The 24,107-nt window shown below is 34.8% G+C and overlaps 1 protein-coding gene across 7 annotated transcripts in view; it reads right to left on the bottom strand.

Moving 5' to 3' along the window:
* Positions 1–326: 326 nt before the first annotated feature.
* ARHGAP12 (Rho GTPase activating protein 12) overlaps positions 327–24,107 on the bottom strand; it is a 57,170-nt gene continuing 33,389 nt past the window's right edge. For 5 of the 7 annotated variants that reach the window (XM_039344094.1, XM_039344099.1, XM_039344095.1 and 2 more), the window contains 15 exons: positions 23,812–23,952; positions 21,002–21,082; positions 19,345–19,470; positions 17,860–17,934; positions 17,033–17,094; positions 16,272–16,353; positions 14,759–14,863; positions 14,464–14,562; positions 13,333–13,435; positions 11,043–11,162; positions 6,528–6,626; positions 5,487–5,564; positions 5,119–5,253; positions 4,571–4,673; positions 327–4,098 (listed from right to left, as the gene is read on the bottom strand). In XM_039344094.1, the coding sequence (XP_039200028.1) occupies positions 3,924–4,098; positions 4,571–4,673; positions 5,119–5,253; positions 5,487–5,564; positions 6,528–6,626; positions 11,043–11,162; positions 13,333–13,435; positions 14,464–14,562; positions 14,759–14,863; positions 16,272–16,353; positions 17,033–17,094; positions 17,860–17,934; positions 19,345–19,470; positions 21,002–21,082; positions 23,812–23,952 (1,584 nt within the window). In that variant the 3' untranslated portion in view covers positions 327–3,923. The remainder of the gene's footprint in view (positions 4,099–4,570; positions 4,674–5,118; positions 5,254–5,486; positions 5,565–6,527; positions 6,627–11,042; positions 11,163–13,332; positions 13,436–14,463; positions 14,563–14,758; positions 14,864–16,271; positions 16,354–17,032; positions 17,095–17,859; positions 17,935–19,344; positions 19,471–21,001; positions 21,083–23,811; positions 23,953–24,107) is intronic. The other 2 variants (XM_039344093.1, XM_039344097.1) reach the window with 2 other exon arrangements.

The raw sequence follows: 24,107 nt of genomic DNA, 5'->3' as shown, positions 1-24,107 counted from the left end.
GTGGGTAAATTAACAAGTCCAACAACTGCTGCTCTTTTCTGGCCGAGATGCAGCTATTCTTGGAGAAATTATTTACTGCTAATCATGTTTCACTTTGCCTATGACAATTAAGAGATGGCTGTGGGAAACTGGATCAAATCTGAATGTAGTCTATTTGTTGCTCACCTGCTTCCATCCTTAAAAGTCAACAGGGACCCCACACAGCTACAATACCAGCCAGGGGAATGGAATAAAATTCTCCTGGGCTGCAGGTGGTTGAAGAACAAAGAAATGTCAAGAGCTGGCCATGTATTTCGAGTGACTGTTTTAAGCAACGCAAACACAGATTGAGAGTTAAATGTTTATTTGTGTCAAAAAGAGCATCAAACTCATTGCCAGTAATGAGTAAAACTCATTTCACGGTAATCCACAGTTCTTAATTTAAAAAGTACAAGATAATTTGAATTCCACTAATTAAGTGTCTCCCTGCATCCCAGAGAAAACGCAACCATTTCCAACAAAGCAATCCTGAATTAGCACAATTTATTTGTTCTGAAACACAGGCACACTTCTAGTAAATACATACTGATGTATTAGAGCCAATAGCTTTGATATGATAATTGCAACATTGATTCCAGATTCTTTTAAATATTAATTTATGCCAAAAATTCCTAAATTTGGTTTGGGACATATATTTTTTTTCAGTTTCAGTAATTATTAATTTTTATTTGTGTAATTTCAAATTATCAGATGGAAGTATTTAAATAACAGTTTATTTCTGGCACAACATTTAAAGAATGTTTAATTCAGATTAAGAGATTTAAGAAACAAGTCATGGAAATTATACTATCATATATCAAAGCCAATTAATTCATTAGCCATCTACCTAGGCAAATATAGTGTACTGCAACAAGCAAAATACTTTCTTTCTCATTACAAAACATCATTTCAAAATGACAATAATACATTGTTCCATCTTCTTTATACTATATATGTGATTTATCAAACTTTCATAATCTTTGGATAAAGGCTGTTTTATACTACTGAATTACTGAAACAGATTCAAAATTAGGAATATGTACTGCACCTGTTTTGAGACATACTCCAATTAATGCAGTTCGGAATATTTATAGGATGCTTGAAGAAGTTTAACAAGGTGATTCTTGCTTATTTTGCCAAACTAAGATGCACATTTAAAAGATGAGCTAATATCTATTATAAGGATGGATGTTTCAGCTACATGACTTAAGAAATTTTCTAGCTATTAACAACGTATTTGGAGAGGAATGATAAAAGTATATGTTGAATGATTAGCCTCCAGAATTACATTTGCAAAAGCCATTTATCACAAAGTTTGCTTTACACTATATTAAATGTTCTCAATATCTGTCTAAGAAAGAAGAAGCAAAGCTGCAGCATTTTCGATATTAGATACAAAGAAATAGTCTTTAACATTCTAATGATAACTTTCTAAGCTATGGGACGGGAGCTAATCTTCCATCAGAATTTTTTTTCCCAGCAATACTTTTTTTTTAGTTTTATAACTGGTTACATAAGATAAGTAAGAATACAGAAAATAAAGTTTTATTCAATAAGCTATTATTTCTGGTCAGGAGGAGAATGTTCTCAAAGACAGGTACAGGTAGAAAATAAATTCTACAATCATCTTTATGACTGAAACTAGTAAAGGAATGTATTATGTATTTTGGTTCTCAGGAAGTACACACATTGTTTACAGATGCCTTAATGACCGGCATCTTGTTTCTTCCACAAAAACCTCTATGATCAATAATAGAACTGGACCTTTTCTTCAGTGAGGTCAACATTATGGAGTTTTTCTTCTCAAGAAAGCCTTTTATAACAATGCCTTAATAATGTTAAAATAATGAAATAAAATAGCGAGAGCAATTCTCCATCAATTCTGTAGAGAGAGTTATTGTTCAATAGTCCCCCCCTTCCACTTCTTTTCTGACCATCCGGAGTGTTTGTCAACAACAAATTCATTGTGTTCCTGTAAGTCAAAGATCATTATTGCAATATAAAACTACCAAGCAACAAATGATTGGTTTGTTTGTATTTACGGTTTCAATATGGCACAACTTGCATTTCAAACCTGAAGCACCACATTCCAAACAGCTAACGGTTTTGTTTACTTCATTTCCACGTAGCAAATGTCAGATACAGCAGTTAATCTAGAAAAATACAGTTTAAAAAATCTTCTGCAGACCATGTATCCTGTAACAAAATCTTCTGAAATTATTTTATAAATCAATCTACATCATTAAGGGCAAAAGGAATCCTTAAGTTCAGCATTTTCATTACATCCAGTCATTGATCTATTCAAATATATGTTTCTGCAATATATAGATGTTAGAATTACATCCAGTCATCCATCTATTCAAATATAAGTTTCTGCAATATATAGATGTTAGAATTTGCAATATATTTATCTAATATAGCTCCTGGACATACTAAGCAACACCAGAGGTTCTGCTTGTAGTGCATTAAATATGTAAAGCAAGCAGACTCAGTACTTTTCCAGTACCATTTGCATTAGAATTATTGGCGTGCAGATGTTAGCATTGAAAAAGTGCACACAGTTTTCCAGATAACCCATTTTTCTGTAGGAATAGAATATCCACTGGAGGTACACGAAAATACCAGTTATTAATTTACACATTCAAAGTGTAGGAGTAAAAAGTATACAACAGTGTATACACATAATAATAAAAAATAAAACACCCAGTTAGATTTCAGTGTGTACTTACATCTAATTTCACTACCACAGGTTCATACAAGAATTCACTACAATATCAACCTTCAGTTAGATTTACTAAATATGATTAAATCTCAAATAACATATACATCTTGAAAAAATGCTGAAAACTCCAGTCCGTCATAGATATATCCTCCACTAGTTATATGCACCAATTCAGTGTCTGAAGCAATAAGAGTTAAAAACACCAGCTAAAATCTGAGCAAGTCCAGTAATATCAATGGCAATGCAAAATAAAATTGGTGTAGTGAAGGATTTACACAGATCGCTATTAGCACTTGTTTAATCTTTCAAATTAATACAGAAACCGGTAACTGAATAATAGGAATTCTCTTGTACATTTAATTTGTGAGCATGTACTGCACTGATTCACTAAAAAAAGCTCACAAAGATCTTCAAAGTCAGTTGATAAGAGTTTATTTTCTCCAAAATAAAATAAAATAAGTGGTAAGCCTAAGATTACAGAATTTTTGACTTATGACCACAATTGGTACAGAACTTCTGTCAGTAAGCAATGTGTGTAAGTATGTCATTATGTGACCATTCCCAGTTTTACAACTTTTTACCATAGTTGTTAAATGAATCACACAATAGTCAAGCAAATCCAACTCCCCCCACTAGCTTTTTTTTTGGGAGGGTTGCAAGTGGTGATCATGCGATCCTGGGACACTGCAACTGTCATAAATACATGCTGGTTTCCAAGTATCTAAACCACTGTGGGGACATTACAACAGTCATAAGTGCAAGGGCTGGTCATAAGTCACTTTTTCCAGCACTGTTATAAATTTGAGTGATCATTAAATAATGGTTATAAGTTGAGGACAACCTGTATTTAAAAATCAAGATTAAAATGCCATTCTAGATAATCCTGACTGAAATTAGCTGCTTCCGCAAAAGAAATCCAGTGTGTACATCTATATAAAATCTTCAGTTTAAGTGTCACTAGAATCATATAAACTTTATAATATCCATAACATTTATTGTAAAAAAAATTCAGTTAATAGTTTCCAAAACCCAGCAAAAATAAATCACACTCTTCTCCCTCCCCCCAAAAGTGCAATATCATCACAAGTTGCTGCTTGGTCCACAAATACATAATATAAACTGAGATGCTGTTTCTGTCAGAGCCAAGTTTTTGTCTTTCAAAGGCCAATCTGGCTTAACAAATTCAACGTCCAAAGACTGAGTTCAATTCCAGTAGGATTAATTCTACAATCTGGTTTTGATACACTGTGTGAACTGCTATATTACCAGTCTCTTTCTCAGGTTTTAATAAAGTTGGGCCAAAGACTATGGCTATACTTTGATAGGTCATTCGATTCTTCTCTCCGTTTTCTACAATTCTGAGAAAGACAGAAAAATAATTATTCAAACCTGTTAGCTTCATGTTATTATCAAACTAAATGTTCTGACACGTGCATGTATATCTTCCTCAAGGCATAATCCTGGGTCTTAGTACTACCTGAAAATAGTTCCCCATACTAACATTACCAGTCTATAGAGTGTTGCATAAGATGAATTCTAGATTCACAATTTCTCACTTTTGAGTAATGATGTGGCATTTATCAAGATACTGTAGTTCGTTGATATTATTTCCTTTTATAATGCTGGTTCTTTGCCGAAATTACATGTTTATGCTCTACTAGGTTTTAAAAGCTATGTTTGTACCATTTTCTGAAAAAAAAATAGTTTGAGGGGCTTAGATTGTGCAAGATGTCTTTGAGGCGAAATTATAAACATTATGAAATTATACTTTTTCCATTTGTTTATGTAAATATAGATTAAGTTACATTTCTTTTCTATGCATTTACTTACTTCCTGAGGTGTCTGAACAGCACCTGCATCGTATCGTGATTTGGCTTTGGCAACTGTTTAATCAGCTCTTTTACAGCTTGAACACGTTGCCGAGGCTCTTGTTCTAGAGACAGAAGAGACAAATTCTATGTACAATGCAGCTTTTCATGACTTAAGAGTACATTGGGAGGATATTAGCTAATACCTAGCAACATCTAGTGGCTAACATGAACATTGCTGACAATGTTGATCTATTGCAAGGATTCTACTACACTACAACATCCAGAAGGCTGATAAGATAAAACAAGCCGTAATCTATTTTATTGGGTTAATATATACAATACAGTAATATGGACATTAAGCTCCTTCTTCCATCTAGTGAGTATTTGGTTGTAATTCTATTTAACATAATTTCATAACTTTATCTCAATATGCAGATAAAAGAAATTACAATTAATAATTGGCTTCCTACTGAAGTAAAACTAGTGACTATTGCATGCAATGAGGGCACTGTTGTGAATTGCTGTGCAAGTTTTTCAGGATGAGCAGATTTTCAAACTAATACTTACTAATGGCATTGACAAAATCATTGAAATGGCTGTAAGTGAATAATGGTTCTGGCAATTCTCTAAAAAACATTTTCAAAGCCCCCGTAATGACATGGATATCTTCCCATTTGCTGTCATTCAAGTCCAGTTTTTCATCTGAAAGAAATGGATACAAAGCCACTAGCTATGTCATAATAAACTTTTGGTGCTGTTGTTTATACACATACAAGAATATTCAGATAAAAAGGCAATTTTAACAACTATCTCATCAAATCTAATTGCAAAAAAATAGACCTCTATGTCATATTAAAAATATGTGTTAAAACCTATTATGATAAGCACTTATAAAAGAGCTTAATTGCAAATAAATTTTATATGTAAGTACTTACCATGATTAACTGCAAATCTTAGCTTCTGTATTACTGCAAGATTACCACTAACTCTGTACAATCCATCAATACCCAATCCTATAAAAAAATTATTTTTTTTGTTTAGCCAACGTTCTTACAACTTACATTAGATCTTACATTATACATGCAATGAAAAGAGAAAGCAAAAAAATTAAAGTGAAAATTATAGGTAAAACAAGGAATTTAAAAAGTAGATTATGTCATTATACTCTGTTCTTATTCAGAGATTAACAGAAACGTTTCACCAATTTAGGAACTATTCTTTTCGGATCCACCTGGGAATGTGAATTTTACACCTAGTAGAAAACTAGATTTCTCATTCCTTTCACGCCTGAGATCCTCTGCCATAATCTGGAGAGAATACTGTTTCTACTTGGAATTTATCTCTCCTCAACCACACTATGCTGAAACTGGGAAACTGGAACAGATACTCTCACATGTCTGTCACCCAACATGAGGACAGACGGGCAAATCAACATAATATTGTTTCTTCACTGGATTAGTCAAAGTTCTTTCTTCAATAGATTATCTTCATCAGCATTTATCTCCAGTCAGAACTGGCAATATAGAAAGTGAGAAAGCACAATGAACATCAATCCTAGAAAAATAATACTAAAACAAAGTATACTAAGTAACATAAAAAAACAGAATGAAATCTTTCACATTCCTCTTTGGAGTCAGAATTTACTTTGGATTACACTGTCAAATATTAAAACAAAAGAACAAAAGTGGTCTATTTCCCTCAGCATAGCATTTCATTTTTATCAAACCAAGGATTGATTATTCATTCTACACTATTTTCAAACTTTTTCAAGCTTTTCCAGAAAACTGTTTTTCTAACTTTTTTTTACATAACAAGTTTCCAGTAATTAAAAGAAAACTTGGGGCTATTATTATATTTTCTTTAAAAAAAACTGCAATTCTATCTGTATCTTGGACATGTTTCATTTATGAATACTAAGACTTTTTTTAACAACAATAATTTTTAATCCTAAAAAACAATAAGTACTTTCTTCCTACCATGTTCTTCAACATGTTCAATGCACATCTTCACAAATTTTGGCACAGTGTTATTTTCTCTTTGACACAAACTGCTTAGATTGCAGCCAAATACCTGATCTGAAGAGCAGAAAAATAAAATTCATAGATGGATGAGATGAACTTCTTAGACTTATACAGAACAAAAACTGATATATGTAAGATCATGAACTTGGACATATAACATTTAACAATATCTCTGCTTTAACATTGAATTATTTTAGATCCAATAAACTCTTAGCAATTTTATGAGTTTTTTTTATCTCAAGAGGGTTCTGGGGGCTCAAGGCATGTATCAGATCTGGGGGGGGGAGTTCTCTCTCTCTCAGAGCAATGGCAATGTTCTGGATTTGTGAGAGATTTTGACTGCTCTCCTGCCATGGACAGATCACCCACTGGTAAGACTCCCTCCACAGGGAGCTTGGGCCTACTAGATCGGCCCACCCCAGGAGACTAATGGACCAGATTGGGTTACAGAGGGAAACAGAAGTTTTCCCAGAAAGCCTGCTACTCGGTCCGATTTAAGCCTTAGTGACTGCATGGAATAACAAAGCAGCAATGGCTTTAGATCGGATTGCGGGGAGCACCGGAAACCTTTCCGTATCAGGGTTTCTGATACTTCCCATGTTACAAGATGGAATTAAGGGGAGTTAAACAGTTGTTGCTGGTGAAACACAAGGAACGAAGATGATCAGATATGAGCTAGAGCCACTATGAAGGACTACCTCATGGTAATTAGGGTGGTGAAACAGAACTGTTTCTGCAGAGAAATAGTTATTGCTTCTGCCGATAAGTCGTCCAGTGGCCCTGTTCCAGTGACTCACTTACTCCTTGGAGAAAGCAATGCCAAAATCTATCTAAGGGTAGCTGTGAAGAATATGCTACACAACTGGCAGATAAAAGTGGTGACATTTGCTCTACATTAGACTCCAGATTTAGAGCAGAGTATAGAAATGGTGGGGGCTACATCTTGCAAGATGGTGTTGGAAGATTTTGAGCCCAATGAACCCGAGGGAATGGACAAGGCTCTCTCAGCTGCTAGGTTGGCCATGTGTGTTAGATCTGTTCCCCTCTTGGCTTATTAAGGTCTCACAGGAGACAACACGTAAGTGAATCTGAGCAATAGTTAATTCCTTCTTGAGAAAGGGAATGGTCCTGCCAGTTCTTAAAGAGGAAGTGGTGCACTCCCTTCTCAAAGTACCAACTCAGCCTGGACAGTTTCTGTCTGGTCTTAAACCTTTCCTTTTTAGGGAAGGTGGTGGAAAGAGTGTTCACATGGCAGTTTCAGAGAACTCTGAATGAAACAGATTTCTACACCCCTTTCAGTCTGGGTTCAGTTTTGGGACTGAGACATCATTGATCATGATCATGGATGACCTCCAGTTTAAGTATAATGGAGGTAGATGCATCCATCCTGGCTTTTCTTGACTCCTCAGCAGCATTCAATTCCATCGATCGTGGTACTCTTCTGGGCCAGCTCCGGGAACTGCATTATGATGCTTGTCCTCCTTTCTCCAGAGCTGGTTCCAATTGTTGATGGAGAGAGATCTAGCCTGCAGGCCCTACTTTGTTCAGTACCTTAGAGCAGGGGTCCCCACTACCAGTCTGTGGCCTACTTGCAATCAGGCCGAGTGAGTGGCTGGCTTGTGTGCACATCCCACTCACATGAGCGTTGCAGGAGCTCAGGGCCCCATTCGCATGAGCGTCGTGAGCATTCGCGGCCCAACTCACACAAGCGTCACAGGGGTTATGGCCCCATCTGTGCGAGTGTCACAGGGGTTATGGCCTCACTTGCGCGAGCATCATAGGCGCTCGTGGCCCCACTCGCACAAGTGTCGCAGGGTCTCAAGGCCCCTCTGGCACAAGTGTCATGGACACTTGTGAGCCCATTCACACGAGCATCACACGCACTCTTGGCCTCACTTGCACGAGCACTCTCAGCCTCACTTGCAGGAGCAATGGATGCTCATGCGACCATCTGACCCAGGCCACCAACCTGGAAAGATTAGGGAATTCTGCCTTAGGGCTCTATTGTCTATTGCCTCCTATTTAACATTTACATAAGGCCACAGCATGAGGTGATCATTGGTTTGGAGTGAGATATCATTACCATGCAGATGACACCCAGTTTCATATCTTTACCCCAGGCTTCTTCAGTAACTCCATGGATGTCATATCCCAATGTTTGGAGGCTCTTGGACATTGGATGGGGCAAAATGGGCTCCAACACAACTTCAGCAAGATGGAGTGGCTGTGGATAATTGGACCCTTGGTTCTGGATGGGGTTGCACTGCCCCAAACAGACCCAATGCACAATCTGGGAGTCCTCCTGGACTTGCAACTCCTGCTCAAAGAGCTGGTGGCAGCCGTGGCTAGGAGGCCCTTTGTATACCTTCAAGTGGTGTGGCAATTGCGCCTGTATCTGGATCGAGAGGCCCTGCTCACAATAATTCACACTTTTGTAATTTCCAAGTTAGACTATTGTAACACGCTCTATTGTAACACTGTCCTTGAAGACCATTCAGAACTCAACTGATGAAGAATGCAGCCACACAGGTAGTAAATGATATCAGATATATGGCATACATAACACCATTCCTGCATGAACTGCACTGGTTACTGGTGTGTTTCCAAGTGTCATTCAAGGTGCTGGGGGGGGGGTACGGATAAAGCCCTACCTGGCTTGAGACTGGGATACCTGAAGGATCACCTTTTTTCAAAAGTCTCTACCCATCCAATTATGTCAAGCAGAATGGGCGTGCTACAGATCTCATCAGCCAAAGAATGTCAGTTGGCGGACATCAGAAAATGAGGGTGCTATATGGAACACCCTCACTTTGAGGTTCAGAATGGCCCCAATCCTGTTAGCCTTTCATAAGGCCCTAAAAACCTGACTACATTCCTGAACCTGGAGCATTGAATGCACCAAGGGCCCCATTTTCTGACTATATTGCTAATTGGTCAAATAATTTGCTCTTATATATATTTATTTATTAAATTCATTGGTCACCCATCTCACTATAAGGCGAATTAGACGTTTTAAATGTTTTTGTTGTTTTAAAATTGTTTTTCAAATTTTTAATTGCAATATATTTCTTGGATTGTAACTTGCCCAGAGTCGCTGACTGAGATGGGCAGCCATAGGAATTGGACAAATAAATAAATAAATAAATATGTGCTGAGGAGTTAACTTTCAGAGGGCACATCTGCCCAATACCCATACCCTCACACATACATACCCAGAAAACACTTCTCTGTACATTTTGTACGTGGAAGAGCTGTAATAGATATTGTAAAATTAATGCTGTACTCTACGCTTGTAGCTTTCTTACTTATTTATTTAATTATGGATCATTCTCCTTAATCCCATTTTGAGGGACAGACATTCCATTCTGGCTCTTTAGTTCATTTCATTTCAGCAGATAGAAACATCTGAACTTAAAGATGCCAATGGAACAGTATAGATCTCTTTTTACTGTATTTTTAAAAGAATTAATTTTATAACAGTTTTATGTTCTAAGTAGATCTTAATGATCTACTCTTTTTCAAACAGGCCCTTCTATTTTCCTGATGAAAAGTAGAAACTAGATGCCTCAAAAATATTGTTTCCAAAAGGCAACCAGGCTTTCTTGGTGTCTTCTTTGAAAATGTTTCGCTTCTCATTCAGAAGCTTCTTGGATGAGAAGCAAAACATTTTCAAAAAAAAAAAAAAAACACCAAGAAAGTCTGGTTGCCTTTGGAATAAAATACCTTTGGGACAACTGTGACATGGTTAATTGAGAATCTCTAAAGACATTTAGAAAGTAGATGGATAATCTACGAAACACCTGAATTTTGATCAAGTTTGATACCTGCAATAAAAAGCTTCCAAAGTGATAATTAAGGAAATAACTGACCCAACAAAACTAATTTTGTAGTGTTGTTTTACCCACAAATCCTAAAATTCAACATTCTTAACTTTCCCCATACCACAAAAATATAAAGGACTGATTTTTTTTTTACAAGGAACAGATTACCATAATTTCCAATGGCAGATCTAATTTAATGTTGCATACTAGTAATAGTAATAGTAGTAAAGTTGGAAGGGACCTTGGAGGTCATCTAGTCCAACCCCCTGCTCGGGCAGGAAACCCTACACCATTTCGGACAAATGGCTGTCCAGTCTCTTCTTAAAAACTTCCAGTGTTGAGATCTATTTTTTTATTTCTCTTTGACAAATGTAATTCTTAGATAGGAAAGATTATTTTAAGTTTAATAGAAGCCTCTTGTTTGTTCTTTTGTGTAATATAATATATATAAAATCAGCTTTTAACAGATATACTAAAATTGTGACTATGTTTCCTGCTATTTGTAGTAGCAGAAGCCTTCAATATGTGCAACTTTGAAGGCACAATGTCTTTGCCATTTCCTAAGGAAATGACTATTTCCTCATTCCCAAGGAATCAGCATGAATCACGATTTTCGAATTTTCTTGATTAACAAATTAAAAAGCCTTACCCTTAATGTAGCCCTTTTCACGGACTGCTTGTAAGGTAGGTCTGCGGATCAAAAACTTCTTCAATTTCGTTTTAGTCTTCTTTTGTTCTGAAGAATCAATACTGCTAGATATTTTTAGTGCTGAAAGACAAGAACAATATTTTGAATAACATTCGACAATCACCAAACTAAATATTTTCTAATTTATAAAACAAGTTAATAATGAATTCCTAAGGGACAAAATAGAATAATCACTTGGAAGATGTTTATGGGAAAATATTGAAATGCAACATAATGATTAACAGAAGTACAATACAGGCTTGACTTTTATATAACCTTTTTTAAATTTCTATTTATATTAACAATTATTTTCTTTGCATAACAATTCAAGCACCATGTGGCTCTCTCCCTAAGATGTGTTATTTATAGAAACATAAAAAGCAAGTCTTTTAAAAGATATGTTTATATTCTGTCAGAAGGACTTATGATCAACCTCTATTCAACACACATAACACCACTGGGACAGGCCTTCCATTGGCATGTGGTGAGGACGGAAGAGGAATGATCCTGTTATGAACTGCCATGTGACCAATCAGGTGATGAAGAGAAAGTTCTATCCTGATATCCAGAGACTGTTAGGATCTAAGAAGAAACAGACTTAGGCTGAACCCAACAAGATGGTGTAGCTAGCTTTTAAAAGCTGACTGATGCTGAAGAAAGTCGGGCCTCTTTCTCTGGATGGACCACAGCTTCTGCAGACAGGGCTGGTTCACTCATGTGAGCCTCTGCACAATTACATATTCTGTATCAATTTCACCACTCCTGGAATGAGGAACACTTTGCTGGTTATCATTCATGCCCTTGACATGTGACTGAGCCTACATGCCCCAAAGGACCAACTGGAAGTGATAGCTAGTTCAAATGCATTATGGAAATGATTTGTGGCATTGTGACCTGCCTAGATTTACTATAATGGGAGCTGCACTGATTGTTGTTAGCTCCCAGTTTCAACCGAAGATATTTTTCAAGCCCCATATGGCTTAGAGACTAGGATGATCTGCTCCAAGATGATCTTATCTAGGTGGAATACACCTGTTTAGTATGACTAGAAAGAGAAACAAATGAATATTTCCACTTTTGAAAGTGTGGTCAATTAGAGACTCCATACGCGAATCTTCTGAGTGATGACCACTCCATTTGAAAAACGTTTTCCCATAAGATGAGAGCTTTTAGTAATCAGACAGAAAAATGATTCTGTTTCCAAGGATGACGGCACTATTAATAATTGACTTTATAATTTATTTTATTACTTTTGGTTCTGAACCTTTTTAATGTTATTTTGGGAAGAGGAACCTAATTAATAGAAAGGCACAGAATCCTGAATGCAATAATGAGTAAGTAAATAAAAGGACTAATTTTTCTACTTCCCTCTATATTTAATTGTAACGTATACTGTCACCATTCCAACCTAATGTTCTCTAGTCATAAACTTGTTTTACAAGAATGGAATTCAAGACTACCCAGGCATAAAAACCTGAGCTTCCCCAGATATAATTATTTTGGAAGTCCAGTATCGAATCTATTTTTGCTATACGTTTCTCAATTATATATTAATCTTTGGCTTCATCCTATAAAGCTTTGCAGGAACATATACAAAAGTAATTCAGGTTCTTTGCCATTAGGGGATACATTGCTGCCAGTAAAAACTGACTTTATACTTGTGTTGAAAAAGGCTTATTTCTAAATATAACAATGTTGCCCACTCTGGGTAAAAGAGAAGCATTGGTATTTGGTCTCTACACTTTCAGTTTTTCAAAGAAAATATTTATTAAGGGGGAAAAAACTCATTACATTAATTTCAAACCTTATAGTATATGATGATGATAATAATACTTCTTGAACTTCTAATTAGTTGAAACAAGCACAGAGTGATTAGACAAGCTGCAATATTATTTCAAGTGTTAATAACTGAAATTTATCATATAAAATCTGACCAAAAGGAGACTTGGATATTTCTTTGCTGCAATAATCTTTAAAAAGTGTCTAAATTTTTATGTGTTCGAGAGAGAAAATATTTTTAATGGTGATAATGAACTAGAACAGCGGTTCTCAACCTATGGGTCGCGACCCCATTTGGGGTCGATCGACCATTTTACGGGGGTTGCGAAACAACGCGATCCGCCATTTTTTTCCCCCAGGGGGTGGCGCCGCGCATGCGCGGTGCGTCCGTGTGACGGGGGTCGCCGTCACACGAAGATTGAGAACCGCTGAACTAGAAGCCTATGCATTTAACTATGGAATTAAAACTTACAGCGAAGTTTTTTAGAATCTTTATGGTCCTTTTCTTTGTCTTGTTTTTCCATTCCAGGAGAATCTGGCATTTCATCATCCAGTGCTTCTTCAGACTCTACTGTCTAGTGTAATTCCACAACAACAATTAATAAGTTTTCTTCCTACAGAATTATTTTACAAAATATGTTTTATAAAGTGTATTTCTTCAAACATGATTTCAAAGTAGTACATCATTGAAATTGATGTTGAATTTGATAACAACAGTTTATATAATGCAAAAGTCACCAATTTGAGAACAGAGATCTGAGAAAAATTATCAATTTGGTTGCCAAGAGTCAACACTGAATTAATGATAATATAATTAATATTATATATCAATATAATTTAAGATTTCTTTCAGATCTTTTTAAAGTGCAAACTTTATTTTCCTTGATTTCATAGGCAAAAATAAAATAAAGTTATAGAAGGATAAAAGGCTAATAAATAAGCTACCTAAAATAAATCCTTCCAAATTTAAAAAACTCATGTGGCCATGAATGACTTCATTATTAAAGGAGCTTGCCTAACACCTTATGTCTTACAATATCACATACAATATAACAACAGAAGCAAAATGCAACTTTTAGTGCTTTCATAGTACAGCAGAAGTCTACCCACTTCTTCTAGTGAATGCTTTATTACAACCATTTGCATATAATGAGTATTCTGGCCCTAATTTTCATCTATCAAAAAGTTTAAATCTGCACAGGTCTTCAATCCTTTTCAAAGAACTAGAAATTCTCTGCTCCTAATTCTTCCCCTATCATTCAATTAATATAGCAAAAAGCATTCCCAAAAGCCAATGCAATATAGATACAACTGCTCTGTAGGATTTATTTGGATCTTAAATTGAGATTTTCTAAATATATATTGCACTTTGGTTTTTGCTAAATCATCACTGGACACCCCTGATCTATAATGTATGTTTTTTATTCAAAATGGGTGTAATTTTCATTTACCATGCATAAATGTTTTTACCTTTTTCTTATTTGAATGTTCAAGAGCAGAGGGTGATAAAGTTCTATATTTTGGTTCAAAGTAATGCTTTACATTGATTCAAGTATTAGGCTATAATTCTGGATGAAAAAAAAGTTTACATTTAAGAATTTACCTGATTACTGATAGCATATTCAAGAACTCTAAACCATTCCATAATAGATATGTCATTGTCTGATTGAATTAACAGTTCAGTTCCCTGCCGTGTTTTCATCTTTAAAATAAAAGAAATCATGACATTAGAATCAGGATTCATATTTTGTGTGTTCCCAAAAATATCCTGTTACCACAAAAACAACTTATTTAATACATTCTGAAATAATCCCAACTTGCTTTTTGCTTCTATACATTCTTGTATAATTTACAACAATAATGGCTGGCTCAGGATCTCTCTTTCCTACAAAGTTTACCTCGATCACATTTTTCTTGCTCGACTTCTCCTTTAAAGCCCAGTCAATAGATGCACCTTTGAGATCCACTGTGAACTCTGGTTTAGACTGATTGACCCCAAACTTCTGAAATATTATCAAAAATGCATTAAGGACATAGATATAAGTGCTATTAGAAAAGAGTCTTCGCAATATATTTAAAAGACTGTTTTATGATCATAAAATAAATAGGATGTCGCCATTACATGTAGTCTTTGACTTATAACTGTGATTAAGCCTAGAATTACGGCCATAACTCATGCTGGTTATTAAGCAGATCACCAAGTGACTGTGACCTATTTTACCACATTTTTTTCTGTGTTTGTTAAACAAATATTGCCATTATTAAACTAGTACCAGCAAATACAGTGATCATTAAGCAAATCCATTGTACCTAAGTAGTCCTGAGAAGATCCTTTGTAATTTTGAACAGTCATAAATCAAGGACTTGTACTTAAAATAACTCGTTTGTTAAGTTTCCAATTTTAATGTGAGTGCACTATTCTCCTTTTCCTCTTCCCAGTTCTTCCTTTTCTTTATCTTAAAATCTATAATATGGTTGTAGAATAATAATTTTTTTTCTACTTTCTCAAAAATCAGTAATCTTATTGCCACTGAAATATATCAAAATGCAGGAATCAAGATTTCTGGAAAGGATATCAGTATTAAATAGATTACTAGAGATATGATTACTAGGTGAAAACGGCAATTGCCTTAAAACAAAACATTTTGAAATATACAAAATTGTCCAATGATACATAAAAGGAAAATTAGTTTATCTATACTAAGCCTTATTAAATATACTGGAAGTCTCAGTGACACTATAATCAATGACTGTGCTGACATTTTAAATTAAATTATATTTATTGTAGTGATTTTGGATATATAACTGAAAATGGGCAAGGAAGCTGGCTGAGAAACAGGTTAAGTGGAAAACTCTTTCACACATATTTTCAAAAGAAGCTTGTATGATGCTTTCAAAAGGAAATCTTGTACTAACAATATTACATCAGAACAGCCTACAGGAAACATCAACTTAGAACATTATCTTGTTAAAATTCTTGTATCAGCTAAAAAAACTCTGTAACGCTATCAATTATCCAGTTCAAAATGTGAGACAAAATACCAGACAAAGAACTTTTTTTATTTTGCCTTAATCAAAATTGGAAGTTGGATAGTAAACATGATTTAAGAGAGTCATTAGATCACCTCTGAGTTCCACTGATTTAAATGCCTTGGTAATTTGAACTAAAAAATGGCTTCTCCTTTAATGAGATAATTTACATTCAATTAGCTTCTAAACTGATAAAGGAACAGTTATTTCCATGACTGCAAATATTTTTTAACCCATGAGTGTCACTAGCATTAATGCAGTTTATCCCAACTCATGTGAGTCATATAATGTAACTACATATAATTGTACTAACAGCCTGAAGGAGAAAAAGTTATTTGCAAAATACATTTTTAGAAAACCTGACAATCTTTTAGTACTTACCCAACCAGTTCCACTTCCTTGGGTCTTGGTAAACAGTAATGAGGAACCTTGCAATACTGCCCAAGATGACATCCAATTCTTTCTGTAAAGGAGGTAAATATTTGTACAGTCAAGAATATAATGCTAACATTAACCAATGATAACTCAGCAAACAGTATTAGTCAGCATACATCTTACTTAGTAGACACTTGTACAAATCATAAAAATATGAAGGTTACAGAAAAATATTTATACATTTTTTTAGACAAACTCATCACGAGCTCTTACAGAATATATTGAGCAAATGTATAGTATTACTTTCACATATATAACTTAGTCTATAGTCCAAACAGATGTAAACAAAATGGTTTAGTATCTATGAATTTCACAATGAAAAAAAATTGTGGTAAGATAGTATGAAATGGAATCTAATGAAAATTAAGCTAATATTACATTTAAGGCTTGAGACTTAAAAATCATGCTTCTTAGAATGATTTAGATTGTAAAATTTTAATTCACTACTTAATTTCCACTGGAATCAATGGGAATTGCTTTGATAAAGATGTGCTAATAATATTCTGTCACAGTGACTATTTCATACATTAGTGTGACACATGAAAAAATCAAAACTATCACTTGAAAGGAATTCCTATAAAGTATTTAATATGTATCCTGAAGTAGATTAGTAAATTTTTATTAATATTCAATACTCAATAATACTCTATTTTTGATACTAAAAAAACGAAGACTTCAAAACTTATAAACACTACAGTAATACTTGCCGGACTTTTTTTCCATTTTCTGTAATTTTAGTTACATTTAATAATCCATACTTTTCTTGATCCTAAGAAGAAAAAGAAATTTAGTAAAGATTTCTGTTTTCTTAAAGAGGAAATGAGTTATTTCATTTTATATGTAATTTCCAGAAGGGAAAAAGATTTGATTGCAAACAGAACTCCCTGAATTTTATCTAACTTTACAATCTCAATATACATTTATTTAAAAGCACATTCCATAATGTTCTGTGTGGATTACCCATAGTAAACTCTGGGCAGAGTAATCCCACCTTATATCTAGTGGTATAATCTAAAAAAATATTGCCAGAGGGAAAGCCCTCCCTTCCCTTTCAGAATTCTATGATTACTGCTAGCAATAGAATCTCTCAACTATACCATCTTTAAGTTACATAAGGATTTGTTTCCTCAATTAATTTCAAGGGGTGATCAACTCTGTGTTTTCAATGTTCCAATTGAAAATAAAAAAAACTCAGTGTCCACCAGATGTGCCAGATTATATTAAAAGATACTATGGATCTACATGATCCTCAGTTTGCTAACTCCTGGTTGTGCATTGGCTAATCTGAGTTGGCATATAATTGGCACATAGTTGGCACAGATTAATTTCCAACTATTGACTTAGTAAGCAGGCACAGATTTGAATGTCTCAAACTCTTAACATGAATTTGGAGACATATTCTGTTAAAATTCTGAGAAATTAATAATTTATAACATACATTAACAAATGTATCCCAATACGCATACATTTGTAAAATTATAGAGAGAGACAGAAAGAGAGGTTAACAGTCTCAAACGTTTGTATTTGTACTGACTGTGGTTTGATGCCTTGGTGAGGAAGGAGAGGATCCATTCTCAGGAAAAACAATCTTTGCAGGAAAAGGAAAATCCTAAAAAAGAAAAATGAATTTAATTGTTTATATAAGGGAAATTAAACAAGCTCAAAGAGTATGGACTTTTAAATGGATAGAAAAGATAGGAATACTAAAACAGTGGAATTTAAGATTTTTATTCTACTGATTAGCTTATTTCTATAATTTATTTTTGGAAGAGCTCAGGTTTAGTTATCTACTAAAATGATCCATAAATAAATAATATTTCAAATATTATTCAAATAATGTGCTCCTAATGTTTTGGGAATGAACAATTCAGAAGTATTAATTGAGAAATATATAATACAAGAACTAGTTTTAGAAGCTACATTACTATAATTTATGTCTAAATGACTTGCATCCTTTACAGAAGAGTTGACTTTTTAAAATTAAATATGACTTACATGTTCTAGGTCTGTGCAATGCTTAAGATACAATCTCAAAGAGGTGCTTCAAGCACAAAGAGCATTTGTATGCAACACCTTTAGTCAGCTATCCCCTTTCCTGGGATGGGACTGCGGTCCTAGGAAAAGGACAGCTGCTTGACGGGGTTGCAAGTAGATACTATAACACGCTTGCATGCCAAAGCACCTTTTTAAGATTGCAACCACTTTTACATATTGGAACCGAGGTGCTGCACAGCCCTAGCATTCCAATCATCATATGTTATTAATGATCAATAAAAACATAATTATTTACAAATAAATATAATACTGTTGCATATATACATTTGTAACTTGTCTTTCATCTAAGAAACTCAGAAAGATGTACATAAATCTCTTTAATTTTCATCTTTACAACTACTCTATGAAGTAGGTTGGATTGGACAACAGTAATAAATCTGAAGTCACCCAGTGAATTTCATAGTTCATTAAGGGCCTGAACCTAGTCCACATTTAAAACTAGCAACAGCCATTATGATGTTCTGGTTATGTTCTTGCTTCCATTGATACAGCTTGCTATTGTGTAACTCTTGGTATTCTTTAATTCCTTGGTATTGTGTATTCTTTATCTTGTCTACTATACCCTGTTACCTTTTGCTGGTTAGGATCTATTTTAACATTGGAAACAGGATTCCTCAAATACCTACTGATTTCAGAGAGATAAAGCCAAAAAACCAACCATCAGGGATCCATTTGAGATAACACCATAATTCTAAACTCTGAAAACTAAGGTCTTAATTCACATATATTCTCAGCAACAACCTTTTAAAAATTATTTGGAGAAAACAAATACAGCTTTTTATATATTTTAGTTAGTAGGTTCTATATCTCAATTTAATGCAAGTTATTTCCCAAAAGTAGAAAAATATTTGAAATAAAGAGATTATATTGCATGCAGGTATTAAGCATATGGTATTAGTCTTTATGGAAATCAGTGTGATTATGTAGTAAGTAGAAGGCTAATGGTTATTTAAAATATACCTACCTTGTCATTTGTGTCCAGCACAACACAACTATGTCTCCATTTTGTTAAAACTACTGGTTCCTGAAGTCTCCTCTCCAAACTTCTGCTTTTAACTATTTCTTTTTGCTGTTGTAATGAAGCATTATACTAATGAAAATAAAACACACATGTAAATGTAATTAAACCTGGGCTGGTAACAAAATATATACAATCCACTAGGAAGAATTTTAATAGTGTTTTCACTAACTTCAAGCCGAATATGTATATACCTGTCTTCTGAAGAACTGGGGGGAAAATCTAGCATCTTCGAGCTTTGTTACATTCAACAGTATTTATTCTTTTAAAAGTCATTTAAATTAATCCAACAACCCTGCAGGACACTAAAATTAATATTTTTGTCACTCATCCTACATATCAGGCCTTTGGCATACATATCTCATTACATAAGAATAGTATTTACAACTGCGTCCAGCCAGAAAGAATCTATATTAATTCAACCTATATAATATCTTACTTGTTTTGTTATTCATATCCCAAGAGGGAAACAAGAGGCCAATTAAATAAAGACATCTATTTTCAATCAAAATGAAGAACTGCCATTTCTTTTTCATAACTTATGTTGTTTTGCATCAGTTGTTTTATAACAGTGATGGCGAACCTTTTAGAGACCTAGTGCCCAAAAACTGGCCCTGCCCCTGCTCCACCCGCTGCCCCGCCCCCACTCCACCCCACCCTGCCTGCCCGCAGGGCTATTCACCGCCTCCAGGGCCTGTCGTAGATCACCCAGGCATCCCAGTAGCACCACGGCGGCCATGCCCTCTGCCCACGCCCTGCAGCATCAACTGTGCGGGTTGGGGCATGAAGGCAGAGGCTTGTCCACGCTGTCAGGCTGCCATGTCCTTGGCTGCGCTGCTCTGCGTGGGCCACGCTCAGGGGCAACTCCTCCAGGGAGGCTGCTGGTGAAGAGGGGGTCGCAAGCGGAGGCAAGTCTGGGGCAACGGCATGTGTGCCCACAGAGAGGGCTCCAAGTGCCGCCTCTGGCACCCGTGCCATAGGTTCACTACCACTGTTTTATAATTTGCATACTCTCCTTACATTCACAATAACAGAAAAACATGGAATCAGCAACAATATACAAGTTGTTCTCACAACTGTAATTGGGATTGGCAACTCTGTCATTAAACAATGTGGTCACAAAGTAAAATGTCATATGATCGCACTAACTTACAATGTCAGTTCTGGCTGTGGTTGTTAAGGTAATTACTCATGGTAATTAAGCAAAAAAACATGTGACTGCAACTTGTGATGGAACACATAAGTTCCATCTTGCCAACTTCCCCACTGACATTGCTTGTTGGAAGGCAGCTGTGAAGGTAACAAATGGTGATCACACACAACTGATGACCAACCATTGTATATGTATGGCCAATTACCATGTGTCCGATGTGATCACATGCCTGTGGGGAGGCTGCAATGGCCATAACTTTGAAGACTAGCCATAAACCTTTTTCAGTGTTCTTAAAACATTCATTGAATGAGAAGTTGATAAGCTACTCATTATTTATTTAACCAATTAAATCAATATGGGCTCCCCTCCCATCAATTTTGTTTTAATTTAAAAATATTTTATCCTGATATAGAACTAAAAATACAGTTGTGGTTGTATTTGTTTACTTACATTTGGCAAAGTCCATTCTGATCGTGTTCCATCTGCATTGTAATAATACGCCCGACCTTGTTCATCTACATGTTTTACCCACTTCAGAAAAAAAGTTAATGAAATAGGGATTACTTTAAAAATCAGAATAACAAACATCTTTCATCTCTAAATATTGCCCTCTGAGTCAGCTGAAAAAAAATCTATCATTTTTGTAACAGATATTGTAGACGTATTTGTTATTTTATTAAATTTAGAAACCATCTAATTCAATTGTGACTCTGAGAATTCTATCAATCCAAACTTTTCTTCCCATGTAGCCAGATAAACAAACACATGTTTACATCTTGGTATTTCTTCCACAATATATTCATAATATAATTAATATCATGACTTTACATTCTACAATCTATTTTATTATTGTTAACAATTTATAATTTCTTGATGATAAAAGATAGGTTTGCTTTGTTTTGCCTAAAATGAGTTTAATCAAAACACTTGATATGGAATTTTTAAGAAAGTATTGAAAATATAATTATTTTATATTTGGATATCTTCTGTGTTAGCCATAAAACGTTTTCACAAAAATGAACTGACTTTAGACAAAATTAGAAACAATTGGAAGGGAAATCTACAGGAATTCCTAATTTAAGTAATATTCACTAAATATCTTACTTTCAAGAGTCAAGCAATGTCAACACAATCGAATTAAATATATCTTCATAGTACGTACAATTTTACAATGAATTTAGTTTGTAGCAACATGCAAAGCATAACCTATTACTCTTAACAAAATAGTAATCTAGCTGATTATTTTTCAGCATTTTCTTTTCAAGGACTGCATCCACAAAGAAATACCAAATACATATATATATAAGAAATATAACCCTGTTTATAAATATAATATATAGAGAGGGCTTTGCCCTTTATTATCATCTTGATGGAGAGCATTACAATCCTTAGAAGATTCCCAATTCTTTTACTATATACAACTATAGATAGCAATGTAATCTTGCTATAAATCAGGAGAACACAGATTCCTTTTTGACTAAGCAAGCTGTTAAATCTCCTTGATCTATTTTTTGTTCAAACAAACTGAAATAACAACAACTAGACCAATTTTTTTAAAAAAAAGTTCAAGGAGACAATATAATTACTCTTATAGCTCCCCGATGGCATGTGGCTACTTGGATGAATGCAGTGAAAAACTAACTTTTCAAACATAGCACTGTTCATTCCCACTATATTTTCTGTTCTGCAATTTTACTGGAAGGAAGGGGGGGGGAATACTATCTGCCTTATTTGAGTGAGAAGATTCATGCAGGGTTTTTTTCTGTATTGGCTCCTATTTTCTGCACTCATGCTAAGGCGGAAGGAGGAAAATAGGATTAAGTCAGACCGGATAAATGGATTCAATAAAGAATCCTATTTTAAAGGGAGCACACAGGATCTCTATTCCCATGCCATATCCCCATTTTTTTACAAAGATCCTACCTCATATGCAGACTTCTAAATATCTTTATTCCGAGCTGGGTTATACATTCACTCTTTTCACTATTTCACAGGACCTCAAGGAGGACAGAGCAATTAAATATTCATATAGGTCAGTATTTCTTAACCCTGGCAGCTTTAAGACATATGGACTTCAACTCCCAGTATTCCCCAGCCAGTATAGCTTGCTGGGGAATTCTAGGAGTTGAAGTCCATGTGTCTTAAATTTGTCAAAGTTGAGAAATACCGATATAGGTAATTTATTCTCTTTGCTGCTTAACGACATCAGCACATATTGCGGGTTCAATTAGCAAAAGAAAGCTCAGGACCACATTGATTAGAAACATGCAGAAGACGCCTTCATTTTGCAATGACAGATAATGGCTGAAATGATGATGACTGCTTAATTGTTTTGCACCAAGGCAATCCAGAAAATATCTATTTTCAAAGCTGATCTCTTATCAATCCTGGAAAATTTTTAGAAACTGTTCTGCTGTTTAAATTTAAATATAGTTTTTTATATATGTAAATATGCCGATAGGTACTCGGGGGTTCCATCTCACAAAGTACCTATTTCAAAGCCATTTTAGAGTTACTCTTAAATAAAAATGCTCCTGTAGTATAATCAGATAAAATGTAATTGTTGAGAATGAGACCTATTCATAGTTCGGAGATGAAAATACCACTAGAGTAATGAAAACTTTGCAGGAAACACAAAGCTAAGAATATATCCTTAGGTCTTGTTTCTGACATTAGGTGGATATACAGATAGTCCTTAATTTACAACTGTTTGTTTAATGATCACTTGGAGTTACAATGGGACTAAAAAAAATAACTTACAACCATGATCAAAATTTTGGTACTTGGCAATCAGCATGTATCTATGACAATTGCAGCATCCCTGGGGAGTCATATGATCGCCATATGCAACTTTTCCAACTGGTTTCTGACAAGCAAAGTCAATGTGGGAAACCTGGATTCATTGAATGAATGTGTGTTTCTCTTAGCAACTGTGACAAAAAAAGATTGCAAAACTAGGTGCAACTCACTTAACAACTGCCTTACTTAACAACAGAAATTCCTTTCCCAATTATGGTCAAAAGTCAAAGACTATCTGTACATCAGCAGTTATAAAACTTTTATTTTCAACACAAGCAGAAGCTAAACCTAGAATAGTCTTTAAAAGCAGTTTGTTAAACATAGAAAGGGTAAAAGCAGACAAAAATTCATAAGAAATAGGACACTGGCATAATCAAAACTTTACTGATAGTTATAAGAAATCATACCTATTGGAATTAATATTGACTAAATTGGCAAATATGTGATAAAGAACTGTGTACCTTTTCGTTGGTGAGGTCACTGGTATATTGTGTTTGGCCATGTTCATCCATCTCCTCAGACCAGCCTTTGGGAGGAGAATCATACTGACTATCTGTTTGGCTGTTACAAGGACTGGGAGAGTCTTCTTGGGTTGAAAGTGTCTACAACAAATGGTCATACACAGAAATATTGAGAACTGACATTAGTTTAAACTCTATAAAAGACTGTAAACTGTAACACTAAAACTTTGAACAAAGAATGCATTCTAACATGAAACAGCTGAAACTTAAATAGCAACACAGTTTAATCTGATTAC

The sequence above is a fragment of the Crotalus tigris genome, unplaced genomic scaffold (genome assembly GCF_016545835.1).
Source record: "Crotalus tigris isolate CLP2741 ecotype Arizona unplaced genomic scaffold, ASM1654583v1 scf7180000017890.1996003, whole genome shotgun sequence".
NCBI lineage: Eukaryota > Metazoa > Chordata > Lepidosauria > Squamata > Viperidae > Crotalus > Crotalus tigris.
The sequence above is the reverse complement of the archived record's forward strand: the minus strand, read 5'-3'. Positions and strand labels throughout refer to the sequence as shown.